The 17,513-nt window shown below is 40.8% G+C and overlaps 2 protein-coding genes across 2 annotated transcripts in view; both read right to left on the bottom strand.

Moving 5' to 3' along the window:
- The window catches only part of LOC117300293 (dynein heavy chain domain-containing protein 1-like), a 58,008-nt gene extending 57,459 nt beyond the window's left edge, over positions 1-549 (bottom strand). The window contains exon 1 of the mRNA XM_033784028.1: positions 293-549. Within this exon, the coding sequence (XP_033639919.1) occupies positions 293-356 (64 nt within the window). The 5' untranslated portion in view covers positions 357-549. The remainder of the gene's footprint in view (positions 1-292) is intronic.
- Positions 550-1,107: 558 nt separating this feature from the next.
- Positions 1,108-17,513, bottom strand: part of LOC117300292 (dynein heavy chain domain-containing protein 1-like) — a 37,654-nt gene continuing 21,248 nt past the window's right edge. Inside the window, exons 24-44 of the mRNA XM_033784027.1 lie at positions 17,135-17,375; positions 16,450-16,607; positions 15,266-15,400; positions 15,048-15,143; positions 13,940-14,071; positions 13,048-13,288; positions 12,555-12,728; positions 11,489-11,717; positions 9,735-9,883; positions 9,396-9,524; positions 8,933-9,195; positions 7,883-8,015; positions 6,784-6,995; positions 6,194-6,374; positions 4,933-5,111; positions 4,572-4,709; positions 3,954-4,113; positions 3,145-3,422; positions 2,136-2,312; positions 1,487-1,666; positions 1,108-1,149 (exon numbers count right to left, since the gene is read on the bottom strand). Coding sequence (XP_033639918.1) covers positions 1,108-1,149; positions 1,487-1,666; positions 2,136-2,312; positions 3,145-3,422; positions 3,954-4,113; positions 4,572-4,709; positions 4,933-5,111; positions 6,194-6,374; positions 6,784-6,995; positions 7,883-8,015; positions 8,933-9,195; positions 9,396-9,524; positions 9,735-9,883; positions 11,489-11,717; positions 12,555-12,728; positions 13,048-13,288; positions 13,940-14,071; positions 15,048-15,143; positions 15,266-15,400; positions 16,450-16,607; positions 17,135-17,375 — 3,627 coding nt within the window. The remainder of the gene's footprint in view (positions 1,150-1,486; positions 1,667-2,135; positions 2,313-3,144; positions 3,423-3,953; positions 4,114-4,571; positions 4,710-4,932; positions 5,112-6,193; positions 6,375-6,783; positions 6,996-7,882; positions 8,016-8,932; positions 9,196-9,395; positions 9,525-9,734; positions 9,884-11,488; positions 11,718-12,554; positions 12,729-13,047; positions 13,289-13,939; positions 14,072-15,047; positions 15,144-15,265; positions 15,401-16,449; positions 16,608-17,134; positions 17,376-17,513) is intronic.

Raw genomic sequence — 17,513 nt, 5'->3', positions numbered from 1 at the left:
TTCATAGAGCTGCTTAAGTACTTAAAGTAGCTAAGCACTATTCCATTTTTTGCTTAGCAGAAATTTTTATAAGCAACAGAGTCCAGCCTTCTCCTGAAGATGATCAGAGCATACTGATCGTAATATTGAGTTGTCAACCACTGGTTCTTCTCAGGACCCACACTATTCAAAGAGATTTCCACATGGTGTTACCGCAAACCTCTCTTAGTTATACTTCCACCATGCAAAGTTTCAAATCCTTCTTACTTTGGGTCCACAGCAAAGGGTCAAAGTTTAAAGTTCATAAACTTACCGGCCATCGGTATCTGCTCTCCTTGATCCAAGTTCATCATCTTACAATCCGTCTTGAGTAGCATCCCAACGCTCTCCGTCCATGCAGGGTTAAGAAACCCGTCCAGTATTAACCATCTTTGGATAACGCTCGGAGGATTCAGTAACGCTTTGTTCTTCTTCTCTGTTTGCTCAGAGAGGAGGACTTTAGCAGCCGAGGCCGAAATCGAAGCATCTCGAAGAAGACGGGTGAAGATGCCGTCACGCCAAGAGTGGCTTGACTCGTCGTACTTTCCCAAGAGCTGTCAGAAAAGAAAATATGTTAATTTCTTTTTATTCTTGAAGATCTGTAGGTTGATGTTTGCAAAATTCTGCTTAAAATATATCCATAGGCAGCTTCCCCTGACACAATTTAAAGAATTCTGTTACTTTAAAGGAACACGTTGCCTTAGATCGGTCGAGTTGGTCTTTGAAAAGCGTTCTGCAACCGTTTGTAATCAAATGCATATGGTTAGAAAGATGATTTAAAAGTAGAATACAATGATCCACACAAATTTGCCTCGAAATTGCATGGTTTGCCGTTTACTTTATGAACTAACATGATCGGCCATTTATGGCAGTCCAATAAATTTGACTCCCAAAGGCCGACCGTGTTAGTCGACAAGGTAAAAGGAAAACCGTGCAATTTCGAGTAATACTTGAATACGTGTGGATCATCATATTCTACTTTTAAAATATCTTTCTAATCATATGCATTTTATAACAAATGGTTACAAACGCTTTTCAAAGACCAACTCAACCCATCCAAGACAACGTATTCCTTTAATAAAACGCTTGTCAAACAAATTTTGGCTGCTTCCAAGTTTCTGAAAGCTGATCCTGTACAGACATAAAGTGAAATGGGATCGCTGTAGTGAGATCCTTTCCATTGCTGGTTGGCACGGGCAGTAGAATATTAGCAAAACATTCAATCATGTTAACAAATATTTTAACCAAATTTCAGTTGAATAAAATACCTCAGATGATTGGTTGCTTTTTTGTTATATAGCACTTTTCATACCCGAAGGGGTGCATGCTGGTCTAGCTAGTACCCAAATTTGATAGTTAGCTGGACCAGCATGCACCTCATTCCACGTCTATTGTGCGTGTACCGAGTATTTGCGATAAGGTCTATTATAATCCAATGGTTTTCAAAACAGCGCCCTCTAGTGCTCACCTCTTGTACTGATAAAGAGTCAGGGAAGATGACGTCCGTGTTGACCTCTGGATACACAACATCTTCGACTCCTTGAGTAGCTGCATTGATCCAAGATAAACTCATCTTACCCACTGTTCCTGCGGTACGTCTTATCTTCTCCAGGGTGTGGGAACGACGAAGTTCAACTTCACTTGAGGACTGCGTCAAACAAAAACATTTCTTAAGACATAAGTAGGATTTCAAACTTTGCTTGGTGGGAGTATAAATAGGGGAGGTTTACAGTAGCGCCATGTGAAAATCTCTTTTGAGTAATATGGTTCTGAAAACAACCGGTGGTTGACAACTCAAAGTTTCGATCAGTATGCTCTTCCTCCTGAAGACAATCAGAGCATGCAAATCGAAACGTGGAGTCGTCAATTACAGGTTCTTTTCAGAACTGACACTACTAAAAAGAGAATGACACATGGTATTACCACAAACCTCACCAAATTCTAAAGACGTGTCACAACATAAAATATTATTGCGTTGAAAATCTAGTAACTTCAAAAGCTCCTGAACGATGAAAGATTATCCCTTGATATTTAAAAAAATCTGCATTGCTAGAAATGTTTAAACTTTTTTCATGACATTCTGACTGAGTATGTGACTTTCACTGTCGACTACTCACCGTGATTGATATTTTCTTCGCTGGGATACTCCGTTCTTCTTCCTTGGTAGGTGGGGTCGTGTGGAGAGTATTCAAGACTCGAGATAAAGTCTCCCGACAGACTGTCTTGCCACTACCAGCTGGTCCGACGAGGATCACGCCTTGTTTCTCCTTCAAGCTATCATAAAGCTCCAGTACCTGGGGAAGTTAAACAATCATAAGATTTGGCAGGTGGAAGTGAAAGTAGTCCCCTTGGTGGTTGGAGCTCTTGGTACCAATCCCAAAGCACTGGGGAAACATCTTGATGAAATGAGGATGAGGGTAGATCTGTTACAGAAGGTGGCTTTTTGGGGAACAGCAAGGATCCTGAGAAAGACCCTTGAGATCTAAGGCTACAGGACGTAGCTCGACTCAAGGAGGTATTAGCACAAAGGATACAGCCTTGGTAAGGCACTTTCCTGTTTACCATTCAAAGGTGCAATAGAAGTTAATTAAAAGTATTTTTAAATTGTTGGGAAAGCAAGAATGAACAAGTGTGTTTTAAGTTTCTGCTGGATGAGAGTGATGTTGTGCATTTGTCCGAGGTCTTCAGGAAGTGAATTATAACGTCTTGGATCACTCATGTAACAAGAGTTAGAATGATTCCACAAATGTTTCGTCTTTTAAACCTGACACCATCTTCTGTTTGACCTCTTGCACGTATGTCAAAAGTGCTCACTTTGCATAACAACAATTATTGTAAGAAAATAGCATAGCTTTTGCAATAGTTGTTGTTACCAACCATCATGTAGATATGCAAAAATTAGTTACCGGCCAAACGGTTCAATCCCAGCAAAAACTTTCTCGAAGGCTCAAGAGAAATGCTCTGCTAGGGTAATTAACTATTTTTTACAACGATCATTGTGATGATGACATCAGGTGAATAGACCAATCCATCAAGCAGAATGCCATTGGAGAGGTTCACATGTTCCTGCTCACACGTGCGCCGTGGGCGGAGCCTAATAGGTTGGTCTATTGGTTCCATACATACCTTGCTAACATGTTGAGGTGTCGCCTGTAGTTTATCAGCAACAAACTGGCACTGAATCGAGTCGACTAACACTGGATCATGCTCTTGACTCGTGGTACCTGGACGTCCCATCCCACCCCAGGGAAACACGCTACGTAAAAGGTTCCTAACAATACGAGCATCATCTGGGATAGGCAGGGCTGGGAGGAGGGCGGACTGGATCGCAAAGACGATTGCAATTTCCTCACGGTGTTCTTCGTCTTGCTCAAGAGTAGGGACATCGGAGTCCATCAGGGTACCTTGAAACAAAGAATTACAGTTATACAAATATTTTGGTATTGCTTCGAGAAATTTCGAAATAAACTTGGAAAGTATAAAGCCAAAGATGGTTTAAATCATCTCGGTTTATAGGGTCAGTTTACACTAAAAACTTTTATTTCTAGCCTAACCCAATAAGCCGCAGTATTCAACATGTCACGGTTTTGTTTTTTGATTTCCTTTTATTTGCTTATTAGGAAACATTCCATCACAACTAAGGGCCAAATTGCAAATCAAACTTCACCACTTTGCAGCAGAATGACAGTACTCAAAATATTTATCAGCATAAAACCCTTCTTGGTAACGAGTAATGGGGAGCTGTTGATAGTATAAAACATTGTGAGAAACTGCTCCCTCTGAAGTAACGTAGATTACAAGCCAAACTACAATGTCACATGTATAATTTGTGATTGTATCTTGTTCATTTCTGCTTAGCAGACAATTGTTAAGCAATTTTTTCTGCTTAAGCAGCTTTATGAAATCGGGCACTGGTTGTGATACATGTATCTTACTTTCTGAGCCTGTTTCTGAATTGAGTACGCTGCTGTTACGAGTCGCTGATCGCCCTGGGAGCTGGTACACTTGCTTCTTAGCGTAGAGCTTGATAGTTGCGATCTTAATCACTGACTGGAGTGTACGTAAACCAAATGTACACTCTCGACTCTTGGGGAACTGTGTAGGAAAGGTGAAGAGAAATAGATTGAATATATAATTATAACAGGTTCTTATACCGCGCTTTACCACACACCCCTAGGGGCGTATCAAAGCATTCAGTTTTTTTTCCTGCAAGGTTTGTGAAGCTACATTTTTAAAGTATGAGACCTACACTCCTTTTTACGTAGCATTAATGTTATGGTTTACCAGGTGCTGTGGCGCAATTTGCTGCCAATCAAACCAGGAACACCGGGGCGAACCCCTTCTATTTAAGATAAGTGCACTCGAAGGACGCAGCAACAAGTGTCTTGCTTAAGGACACAAGTGTCATGACTGGTACTCTTATCCACTCGGCCAATAAACTAACACTAATACAAGTCATTTACAGAAATAACCTTTAAGAGAATAACTATATTTAAAACCAAATGATCAAAAAACAAATTAGGGAATCAGTAATTAGAATGAATGGAACTCACTTGTGTTTGAAACAGGTCAGCAAAAGTGCATAACTTGGATGCTAGTGCATCAGCCCCGACAAAACCCCGCCAATAGAGGGAGCTCTGTAGGATGATGCGCAAGTCTGGCTTGATCATAGACATGGGACGCATCAACGACTGCAAAGGAACAAGAACAAAACTGTTAGTGATGTTTGAAGCTTTGCGTGGTGTGAAAAATACAAAGTAACTACAACAAGTATTGAACATGGGAAGGCATACACAGATGTGGAGACTTTTAAACTACAAGAATTTTCTTTAAAACGGGAACAATAGCAAGTCCAACAACTGTACATTTTGAGAGACTTCTTTGGAAATCTTCGAAATATTTTGAGAAACTCACCCTTATCGAGTCTGGGATCTTCTGAGTGATAGAGCTTGATGTATTGAGTGTTGCAAAGCAACCAAAGTTACTACTCGCTGTCATGAGGGTATTGTTTAGCATGACATGACCCAAGAAGGTTGGTTTGTAGGTCCATGGCATAGGAAGAGGTGCTGGGTCCTTGGCTTGAGGTGGTGGTCCTAGATAAACAAGGGCCAAGAAAGATTAATTCAGAATAATGACAAGTGTTAATGAAGTATTCTCTTAAAAGTATGAAAACATTCATTTCCATGAGGAAGACAAAACTAATAAGATGTATAATAGATGTTAAATTTGCATCGGGGATAAAGAATATTAATTTTGGTTTTTACCCATACACCGATGTGTTAGCACTGTATACTCAGTACTGCCTCTAGCTACCGGGCAACCTCGGTAGTCTAATTGGTAAGACACTGCACAAGAATTGCAAGGGTCGTGGGTTCGAATCCCACCCAAGTAACATGCCTGTAATAAGATGTACTTATCAAATCTGCACGATTACTTCTTGCGGAAACAAAAATTTTTTGTGTGAGATATCGCCTTACATCACAGAGCTGGATGGCCACTTTAAGGTGAGGGGTACATTTAACTGATGTGGGCTATCGACCCAAATCAACTGTCAACAGGGGCCAGTTACCACATACTCCTAGGGCTGAAACAGGGTTACCCCTTCACAGTCCATATGGATGTAGGCATGGGTACCATCCACTAGGAGCCACCTACTCCTAGGGCTGAAACAGGGCTACCCCCTTCACAGTCCGTAAGGATGCAGGCATGGGTATCATCCACTAGGAGCCACCTACTCCTGGGGCTGAAACAGGGCTACCCGCTTCAAAGTCCGTAAGGATGTAGGCATGGGTATCATCCACTAGAAGCCTGGCTGGTAAAGCACAATACACTAACTTCACAACTTTTTACAAGCAATTTATGGTGAAGTGTCTTGCTCAAGTGCACAAGTGTAATGACTGGATATCGAACCCACACACTCTACTGCCGACAACATCAGAACTTGGGTCCGGTGACAAACGTGTTCAGGGGTGGATTTCACAAAGAGTTAAGACTTGTCTTATCTTGAGTTAGGACGAGTTACTCGTCCTAACTTAAGACTAGCCATACGTTTTTAATATCTCCTAGGACTAGTCCTAACTCTTTGTGAAATCGACCCCAGTGCCTTTAAGGGCAAGCTCTGAAATGAGGAGGTAGGTTTCGCGGGGAACAATTTACAGTTTGGTTTCTGACTTACCCTTTGCGTATAAATCTGGGAGTAGAGGAACAGATCGACTGGGGTGCATGTAGTGATCCTTGAGGTGTACCTCGTACCCATTACTGATTGAATGTCGCCTCTGAGGTATGCTGTGAATGGTATGAGGTTCAGGCTTCACTTTGACCTCCGGAGCAGGATAACTGGCTGATGGCTTGGGCTCCTTAATAAGAAACAAAACATAATAATAACAGTAATAATCGTTTCTTATGTAGCACTTTATCACTCCCTTAGGGTCTATCAAAGTGCTCAGTGTTTTGTCCTGCAAGATATGTGACGGGCTCTGCAAAAATGAGTCACAAGGGGGAAAATTGACTTATTGGGTTTTATACATAGCTGAAAAGAGCATATACAACAAGCTTCATTTTGACATACATGTACCTTACACACTTGTATGATGTTTGGTTCAAAAGTTATGACCTTTTAAAAAATAGATTATGTTGCCTCGGGTGCCATTTCCCCCCTCGAGTGTACAAAACGCCATGGACCCCGTCACAGCGTGCCAAAAATTGTACACTGGTGCTTTACAGTTTAACTATTCTAATCTTTGGACGGTAGTCAGGGAACTGTACCTTTCTATGATAATGAGAAACACGACGTCTTGTTGGTTCTGAGTGCTCCTCTGGGCAAGATGAATGTAGAGTAGCAAGAGAGTTTCTTCGTTGCCGTTGAGGATGAGGATTGGAGGAGCCTCTTGTTCTGTATTGATTACTAAACGGAGATTGGAGGATCCGTAGAGCAGTGCAGAGATGAGCCAACTGCTGACCAAACACCGACATTAAACCTGAACATCAAAAAAAAAAAAAGTCAATCAATTATGAACGAGACTATTAATAATATAATCTGTTTTAAAAGCCATTATACACTTTCGGAACTGGAAAAAAAAAAAGTTCACAGATTTACAAATAACTTACAGGGTTTACAGAAGGTAATGGTAAAAGACATCTCTTGAAGTATTATTCCACGAAATACTTTAGTTTTTGAGAAAACATTAAACCAATTATCAATTCTCGACATCGAGAACTATGGATTTATAGTAAACACATGTCATGACACGGCGAAACGTGCGAAAACATCGGTGGGTTTTCCCGTTATTTTCTCCCGACTCTGATGACCGATTGAGCCTAAATTTTCAAATTTTCACAGGTTTGTTATTTTTTATATCAGGTGTGATACACGAAGTGTGGGCCTTGGACAATACTGTTTATTTAAAGTGTCCACTGGCTTTAACCCTCCCACAAATGCGTACTTGGTGCTTTCCCGAGTTCTGCGAAAAAATGGCAAATCACTTGTGTGGGTATCAAACCCAAGACCTTTGCATTGCTACAGCAGATGTCTTACCACTAGACCACCGAGTGTAGCCCGGTGGCTAGAGGCAGTTCGAATCCTATGTGTTAGCAGCGGGCACCGCAATGATTAAATAGAAATTATTTTTGCATAGGAGATAAAGAATATAAATATAAATTATATATATTTTTTATTATTATTATAACCAAGATGTATTGATGATCAGCAAGATCAATTAGTTATTGAAGAAGATACTTCATGTGGAAACAATTACCAAAAATAATGATAAATAAATGTGTTGGAACCAACGTTTCAAATCACTAGACAAAGAAACAAACTACACTGTACAATGGAAACAAAATATATTGATAATCGATAAGTTACCTTCAGTCATGCAGTTCAAGTTATTGAACATCACCCAGCTCCCACTTTGCACCATACCACTCAGTAGTCTGCTCAGTATACTCATGTTGGTTGCCTCGGCACAGTTAAAGGTCACCAAGTGACGACCCATGACCTTTGACACAAACAGAGAACAAACAACCATAAGAATCACAATTGGAAACAACTTCATACAATAATCAAGTTTGTTAGTTTTAGTTTGTGGTATAGAAGTTTTTGTCACACTCATCAGTCTCCTGACAATGACTAGAGCAAGCTAGTTGAAAGGTCGAATTTAAGAACTGACTCCGCGGTAGGGCAGTTTATAACCAGAAGTCCCCTCCATCTACTAAGCAAAAGTAGTAGTCCCAGCTGATTTCCTATCTTCCGCCCAGGTAGCAGCTCATAAGCAGGACAGTTCTTTTCAGAACTGAGAAGTCTCGCGAATTCCAAAAGTCTACTACATGATAGTAGAGAAGTCTCCAAAATTAAAAAAATCTACTCCGCAGTAGAATAATAGAAAGACAAGTTTTCAAAGAGAACATAGTCTACCCAGCAAGAAGATATACACATGGTTTTACCGCAAACGAAACATACTTTTTTGGTTTCGTTGATGATAAAGAAATTGTTTAAAGGCAGTGGACACTATTGGTAATAACTAAATAATTATTAGCATAAAAACCTACTTGGTACCAAACAATGGAGAGCTGTTGATAGTACAAAACATTGTGAGAAACAGCTCCCTCCGAAGTAACGTACAGTACATGTAGTTTTTGAAAAAAAAGAAGTAATTTTCCATGAATTTGATTTCGAGACCTCAAAAATAGATTTCGAGGTCCCGAAATCAACCATCTAAACGCACACAACTTTGTGTGACAAGGGTTCTTTTTTCTTTCATTATTATCTCGCAACTTCGATGACCAATTGAGTTCAAATTTTCACAGGTTTGTTATTTCATGCATGTGTTGAGATACACCAAGTGAGAAGACTGGTCTTTGACTCTTACCAATAGTGTCCATTGTCTTTAAGACAAAAACAAAGACCAGTTCCTACCTTGGCTAAATCTCTGATTGTCTCAGCTTTTCCCGTCTGCTCTGGGCCCTCTACTGTCCCGCATTGGAAACTCCTTAATGCTGTCGTCATGGCAACCTGACACCTATCAGTCAATGGTGTAGCAACCATTGGTGTATCAGGACCTTGATATTCATAATTATATGCAAATGAAGCTCCTAGCTGATGGAGTGTACAGGGCCCAAAGATCCTCCCTGTAGTGGATGTGTACTGGTAGGGTCTGGGTGTCGGTGGAAGATCAAGCACTACAAAAAGAAAGAAAATACAGGAATTGAAAAGGGTTATGAATCATAGCTTTACAGTTTTCCAGATTGTTAGTTTTCCAGATTGTAGCTAGTATACCCCACAGGTACCTATTCAAATCTGTATACACCACCAACATATTGTAGCTACATTGATATACCCCACATGGACCTACTGTACCCACAGGCTTGCCATTACTTACCATTAATGGGATCTTGTTCTGGATCCACATCAGGTTGTACTTGTAGCATCATCCTTGCTTCCATTGTATAGTGTAGTATCTTAGCCCAATCAAAACTACTCAAGGATGGCTCAGGAAGGGACAACAAATCTGTGCAAAGTAAACATTTCCAGAATTAGAAATATTATAAATAAATAATAATAACTCTTACATAGCGCATTTTAAAATAACCGTATCAACGTCTCTTCAAACCATTTCGTCTCTTCAAACATTCTGGTTGCTAAGGGAGTTTCCTATTCCAATGAAATAGTTATCTTCCCTCTGCATGAAATGACAAACATGTCTAGCACCCTGACTTACTATTGAGAATATCCCTGTGATGAAGCCCCTGGTTGATGAGACATCCAAGAAGTATCTGCAGTCTGGTTCTCGTCTCTGATGCTAGATATCGGCTGCAGTTATCTCTTAAGATGGAGACGTATTGATCAAGGCGGGTCTGGTGACGATCGCTGCAGATGGAAGACATTCAATCAAGATCTGTTATCTCAAAGTATGGGCCATGCATGCCATGCCCAATATGGGAAGAGAGAGTCTCGTGGGCGAGCGGATAAGAGCACTGAATTCAAGCTCTGCTGATTCTGTTCAGCAGTGTGTGGGTTCGAATCCCGGTCGTGACACTTGTATCCCTGAGCAAGACACTTAACTATTATTGCTTCTCTCCACCCAGGGGTAAATGGGGACCTCTGAGGGCAGAGATGGTTCTTGTGATTGATTTAGCCGAGTAGCGCATTTGTTGCACAAGGCTGTATACTCCCCAGGGAGCTGAGATGGTTTAAGGAGTGAATTAAGGCCCAGTGACCAGGGGTAATAATTTGAAGCGCTTTGAGACACCCACTCGGGCGTGAAAAAGCGCTATATAAACTCAAATATTATTATTATTGTACCCCCTGGCCTTGAAATAATCCACGGCACCCACATCAATTACTGTATGCTTTTGCTGTGGTGCCCTCTGCGAGGTTCAAATACAAACTTATAATCCATGGCACCCACATCAATTGCTGTATGCTTTTGCTGTGGTGCCCTCTGCGAGGTTCAAATACAAACTTACGTTTTCCTCATAGAAATGCCTCTAACCAGAGTAAAATTAATCTGCCTCTACAAGAGCGAAGTTCAAGAGCGAAGTTCAAGGCCTGAACCCCCTTATTTCAACAAAGTATTTTCCCCTTGGACAGAGGTACTACCCCCCCCTCTAAAATCCTCTAAAGAATGCGCAGTATTTTTTACCGAGTGAGGGCGCTCTCAAACATACTTGTATCACTTCCGGGGGTATACTCATTTGTACCCAAAGCAGTTTAGACTGGAACACATTACCACCACAGACATCTAATCCATCACGGACAATAAAGGAGCCGTTATAATCTACCTCTAAAGCAACTTAAAACTACGGTGCCAAAAAAGTGAAAGACCGCCCATTAAAACTGTGCAGGTGGAATCGCTTATACCCCCCAGAAGTGATACACATACTATTAAGAGCGCCCTCATGCGATCAAAAATACAGAGCATTCCTGAGATTCCAAGCACACAAATAAAAATAAGGATTGGAATTTGGGTTTTTACTTTGGCATACACAACAAAAAAGGGGAGGGGGGCGGACACATAATCTCGCCTTCCACCTCTAGAACCCCGGTTCGAATCCCACCGGGGGCACTATGTGAATTGGGTTTTCAGTCCCTACCTGACTGTGTGGGTTTTTTTTCTCTGGAATAATTCTCTTGGGTTTTCCTCCCACATCTAAAACCGATACTTCCTTCCTCGTCTTCTCTTCCATGGGGTTCTTGGCTAGTACAGTGATTTAAGTTCGCTTTTCTGAGAGTCCTTTGCTTCACAAACAGGGCTCAATTTCAAAGAGCTGCTTCAGCAGAAAGTAATGCTTAACAGTCATCTGCTAAGCAGAAATGAGCAGGATAACAGTCACAGATTGTACACTTGGAATGATAGGTAATCTTATTCTGGTAAGCGTATTTTGTTGTGTTAAGCTACTTTTTCTGCTTAAGCAGCTCTATGAAATTGGGCCAATTTAATAAACGATAAGAAGAATCTGAACTCCTTCTTACCTGATCTTCTGGAGTTTATCTTTACTTCCATCCTTCAGACCTCTCCTAACATCCTTAGCCCATATAATGGCTTCAGTGATGACGACACATTGCGTTGGGAACCGCAGCAACCAGTGCTGATAACTCTTCTTCACTGCGTCCTTCAACTGACTCTCCTCCTTCACACTAGAGGGCGCTGTGGTCTCTAGAAGAGCCAACTCAGAAAGGATCTTATCAGGGGCTGAGCGATCTATGAACAAACAAAACAGAGAATTAGGCAAGGTTTGCGATAGCACTAGTATAAATCTCTTTTGAGTAGTGTTGGTTCTTAAAACAATCGGTGGTTGATAACTTAAGGTTTCAATCAGTATAATATAATATAATATAATAATAATAGTAGCTTCTTGTAAAGTGCGCACATTTGTCACTCAGTGGCATTCAAGGCGCTACAACATACAGTATTTCCATCAACGTTTGAATTATGGGACAACGTTTGAATTATGAGACCTTAACCTTTTACACTGACCATGTCATGGTTTACAAGGTGCTGTGGCGCAATATGCTGCCAATCGAACCAGGAACACCGGGGCGACTCCCCTTCTCTTTACGATAAGTGCACTGGGTTCTTTTATGTGCATTAAGCAACACACTGGACCAAAGGCTTCAAGTCCCATCCGAAGGACGAAGCATCATCGTTAAGTGTCTTGGTTAAGGACCCAGCCCTCGATTTAACCAAACTCTTCCTAACTTAAGACTAGTCTTAGGACTTAGGACGAGTCCCAACCCTGCACTGTAGCATGCAAACCTTAAGATTAATCCTAAGTTAGGACGAGTTACTCGTCCTAACTCGAGATAGGATCAATCCTAGCGTTTCGTGAAATCAACGGCAGGTTTCATGACTCTCAAACCCAGACTCTGCTGAACACCAGAGCTTGAGTCCGGTGCTCTTAATCGCTACGCCACGACACCCCAGTATGCTCTCTGATCGTCTTCAGGAGAACGAGTCCACATTGTGCAATGTAGAAATACTTTTCAACAAATAAACGTTTGGATTTTTTGTTTGGATTAAAAAGGATTGTGATCTCACCTGATCCAAGCCTAGTCTCCAAACAAGCCGTTAACTGTGACCCAAGTGAGTTCCTCATGATAGTCTCCAATCCAGAAATCCATTGAGGGGGTTCAACTTTGGGATTGAGAGGCGACGTCATTGGAACATGCTCTCCCAGGCTGCCTTCTATAGCAACCACTCGAAGTCTGTTGGCTGAAAAGGAAACCAGACGAGAAATTACTCTGGCTGTTCAACAGCATCTATATATATTGCGGTTAAACACCATGTGTATATCTATTTGCCAGGTAGAGTTTGTTCTTTAGAGAACCGTCATGCTTTACATTCAAATACCGCCGAGTAGATTTTTCAGATTGTTCGGGAGACTTAAAAGAACTGTTCTGCTTTTGGACTACTATCTGGGCGAAAAGTAGAAAATTGGCTGGGACTACTACTTTAGCTTATAGGATCGTTAAAACTATACTACAGCAAAGTCGGTTCTTAACTGGTCTCATTGTTCGACTAGCTTGCTTACCATGAAGCTGTAAATCAAACGATGTCTGCATCATCCCAGTTTCTTCTTTAGACGCAGGAGGAAGATCAAACTGAAGGTCGTGGATTCCAGGGAAGATTTGCCGTACTAGAGGAACCCAACGACGTTTATCTCGAGTCATACAGAGCATGTCGATGAGCTCCTCATCGCTAAGGAAGTAGAGACGAGGGCAAGACATGCGGATCTTGTTGAGTAGAGACTGAAGATCCATCAAGATTTCCTCCTGTGAGTAGAAAAGATACCATGATGAATGTCATCTTACAATGAAGCAGATGTATAATAATAATAATACCGCATTTATAAAGCGCACTTTCCTGTAAACCATTCAAAAGTTGCCAGTCTAGATACATGTAACTGGGGGAGTCAGAAGGAATTAATGTGAAGATCGCAGATTTCTGGTTGTTTTGTACTCCTGAACTAAGCTTTGAAGATAAACAGGGTCAAAACCATGAAGTCAAAACCAAATTTGTTAAATCAATTCTAGCCCGTATTGGTAGCCAATGTAAACCCTTGAGAATGGGTGTAATGGATTCCCCAGTGCGAGCTCTGGGACCAATTTCATAGCGATGCTTACAGTATGCAAAGTTTTGTGCTTACTTTAGCAGAAAATTTTGCCAAGGTGCAAGCGTATTTCACAGGTTAGCAGAACAATTAGGCGGCCGTCTTGCAGGTTCACCATGGATGCATTGTTACGTCATTCATTTTCATACAGTAAGCATCGGAAGGTTATCACGCCTTTTTGTGTGCTTACGGTTAGCAGCGCTATGAAAGGGAAATCACACAGTAAGCACAAAATTGGCCGCTAAGCAGCGCTATGAAATTGGCCCCTGGTGACAAGTCTGGCGGCTGAGTTTTGTATACGCTGCGACCTTACCTGGGTACTGATCAATGATAGCAGAAGTTCTCGGAGTACATCACCCTGTATCTCGCGATAACCCTTCTGACCTTTACGCTTCTCAAGAACTGACATGACTTTAGGGTCAGTTACAACGGCTTTCATGATACCCTAGAGACAAGAACACATTGATATTAGATCATCACATAAACTGCAGCATAATAGTACACAGTTCTTATAAAGCCCTCTATTAAAGCCACTAGACACATTTGGTAATTGTCAAAGACCAGTCTTCTCACAAGGTGTATCTCAACATATGCATAAAATAACAAACCTGTGAAAATTTGAACTCAATTGGTCGTTGAAGTTACCAGAGAATAATGGAAGACAAAACACCCTTGTCACACGATAATAAGTGCTTTCAGATGCTTGATTTCTAGACCTCAAAATCTAATTCTGAGGTCTCTAAACAAAATTTGTGGAAAATTACTTCTTTCTCGATAACTATGTTCCTTCAGAGGGAGCCCTTTCTCACAATGTTTTATACTATCCACAGCTCTCCATTGCTTGTTACCAAGTTAGGTTTTATGCTAACAACTATTTTGAGTAATTACCAATAGTGTTTAGTGCCTTTAAGGCATGGGATGGTCATCTCAAAGCGCTCATTATTTTTAGATAATAATATTACTAGTGTATATTTGGTTTGCGGTAACACCATGTGTTTATCTACTTGCCGGTGAGGGTTTGTTCTTTAGAGAACTTTCTTGCTTAGAATTTCTACTACCGCGGAATATTACTAGTGGATGCTTACATGTATAACACTCATATATATCACCAAGTGTCAAGGCCATTCAACATTCAGTATTTTCCTGCAAGGTTTGTAGAGCTTTGTTTTTGAAGAACATGTATGAGACCTTTTTCCTTTACATAAAGGTGCGGTGGTGCAATATGCAGCCAATCAACCAAGGAACACAGGGGCGAATCCCTTCTCTTTTTGTTAAGTGCACTGGGTTCTTTTACGTGCAATACTCAACACACAGGATCTACGGCTTTACGTCCCATCCGAAGGACCCAACATTAATGGTAAGTGCCTCGCGACCGGGACTTGAACCCGGGTCGTTGAGATCCATCTCTCACATATACCTACCTGATATTTGAGGTCCGCATCATCGAACTTGGAAGCAAGATCTTGAAATTCTTCTCTCAACTCCTGATCCCCAAATACTCGTCCCAAATACAGCCACTAAGAAAGAGTAAAGCATAATCAAAGTCATTAATTTCCAAAACGAGTATAGTTTAAACAAACCCTTTTTCACAAATATTCAGCCAACTTTCAAGATTTCTGAGTTATGTTTAACCTCTGACCTTAGTCTGGCATGCAGTCCATAAATCCAGTATCTCTTCCACTTGTTTGAGGGTTGAGCACCAGACCTCTGCTTCTGTACGTAGATCAGCAAGGTGTGGTGATACCAGCATGCATTGCAGAGTCACTAGATTATCCTAACAAAAAACAGGTGAAATAGAAAACACGTTCAGTTTGGATAAAACCTTCTTTAGTTGTCAAATCCTTAATGGCACTAGTCACCTTTGGTACTTGTCAAAGACCAGTCATTCAGTGTATCCTAATATATGCATAAAGTAGCAAATCTGTGAAATTTTGGCTCAATTTATTGGTCATCAAAAATGCATGAAAATCATGCTTTTAGAATTGCATGCTTTCAGATGCCTGAGAAAGGCTTCAGGACTGAAGTCTTTCTCAGATTCAAATATTTTAGTGAAAAATTACCTCTTTCTCAAAAACTATATACTTCAGAGGGAGCCATTTCTCACAATGTTTTATACTATCAACAGCTCTCCATTGGTCGTTACCAAGTAAGTTATAATGCCAATGTATACTTTGAGTAGTTACCAAATGTGTCCAGGGGTCGATTTCACAAAGAGTTAGGACTAGTCCTAAGTTAGGACTAGTAATCTAGTGTCATCCTAAGACTAGTTTTAACTCTTTGTGACATCCATCCCGGTGCCTTGAAACATGTTCTATCTAGACACTTCTCCAAGTTATCGACGGCCCCCCATCTATCCCTGGCGTCATTTCATCTCTTTTAGCACTATACACTAGAACCCCGAAGGGCCTCGTGGTCGACCACCGAACTCAAGCTCTAGGGCTTCTGTTCAGCAGCGTGTGGGTTTTGAATCCCGGTCGTGACACTTGTGTCCCTGAGCAAGACACTTAACTATTATTGCTTCTCTCCACCCAGGGGTAAATGGGTACCTGTGAGGGCACAGTTGGTTATTGTGATCGATAAGCTTAGTGCGCTATACTTGGCAGCACAGGCTGTATACTCCCCAGGGAGCTGAGATGGTTTAAGGAATGAGTTAACACCCAGTGACCAGGGGTAATAATGTTGGAAGTGCTTTGAGACGCCCTTTGGGCGTGAAAAAGCGCTATAACAAAACACAATATTATATTATTATTATTATCTTCTTTTAGCCCTACACAGAAGAACCCAGAATTGTTGCTCAGGAGTAGGTTTAGTAAAGTGACCTACCTCCAGCATGTATTTAAGCTCTGCCTCTCCTATCAGAATAAACATATCAGGGAGTGTTGTAATAACTGGCATGGTTGCAGCTAATGGTCTGGTAGCTGCCTCTCTAGTGTTTCCTTTAGGCCCTCGCTTGGTTTTAGAGCTACTACTGGGAAGTACAGCTACAAGAAAACCAAATCACCAGAAATAAAGTTAAATTGGGCAAAAAATTAAAGTTAAATTGAATATGAAACCATACAATATAACTGCCAATGACCATAACTATCTTCTGTTTGACAATTGGAATATGCTTAGCAAGTTCACTAATTGAATATACTTGGCAAGTTTGGATATAAATTTATCCAGATTAACAAATATTATCAATGTTGCTCATACCTTTCTTCTCTATGACAACTGGAATATGCTTAGCAAGTTTACAAATGGAATCTGCTTATCAAGCTAGAATATAAATTTATCCAAGTGAACAAATATTATCAGTATCGTTCATACCTTTCTCCTCTTTGACAACTGGAATGTGCTTAGCAAGTTTATAAATGGAATATGCTTAGCAAGTTTGGATCTAAATTTTACCAATTGACATTGCTCATAACTTTTTTTCTTAGACAACGTGAATGTGCTTAGCAAGTTTATAAATGGAATATGCTTAGCAAGTTTGGATTTAAATTTTACTAGAAGATGTTGCTCATACCTTTCTTCTCTTTGACAACTGGAATATGCTTAGCGAGTTTAAACTCTTTATCTTCCCAGAGTCTCCTTAGCTTAATCAGTGATTGTTCCAGAGCAAACTCAGCAGCTGCTCCGTTACATATTGTATTAATCTGTAAGCTGTGTTCACTCAGATCAAAGGACAGCAGTTCCTGAACGGTGTAAGCGTGAGACGACTCGTAGACCTGGCCTAGACTTAGGAACAAGGCTTTCCAATGACGTGGCTGTACAGAAAAAGACACAAAATATCAATGAAGGGCAGGTAAGACTTATACAGGTCTAATAGAAGTTTGAAGGTCACTTAAATTATATCACTACAATTTAAGGGTATTTGCTTTTCTTTATTTAATCATGAGATATCA

This window comes from Asterias rubens, chromosome 15 (genome assembly GCF_902459465.1).
Source record: "Asterias rubens chromosome 15, eAstRub1.3, whole genome shotgun sequence".
Classification (NCBI taxonomy): Eukaryota; Metazoa; Echinodermata; class Asteroidea; order Forcipulatida; family Asteriidae; genus Asterias; species Asterias rubens.
The sequence above is the reverse complement of the archived record's forward strand: the minus strand, read 5'-3'. Positions and strand labels throughout refer to the sequence as shown.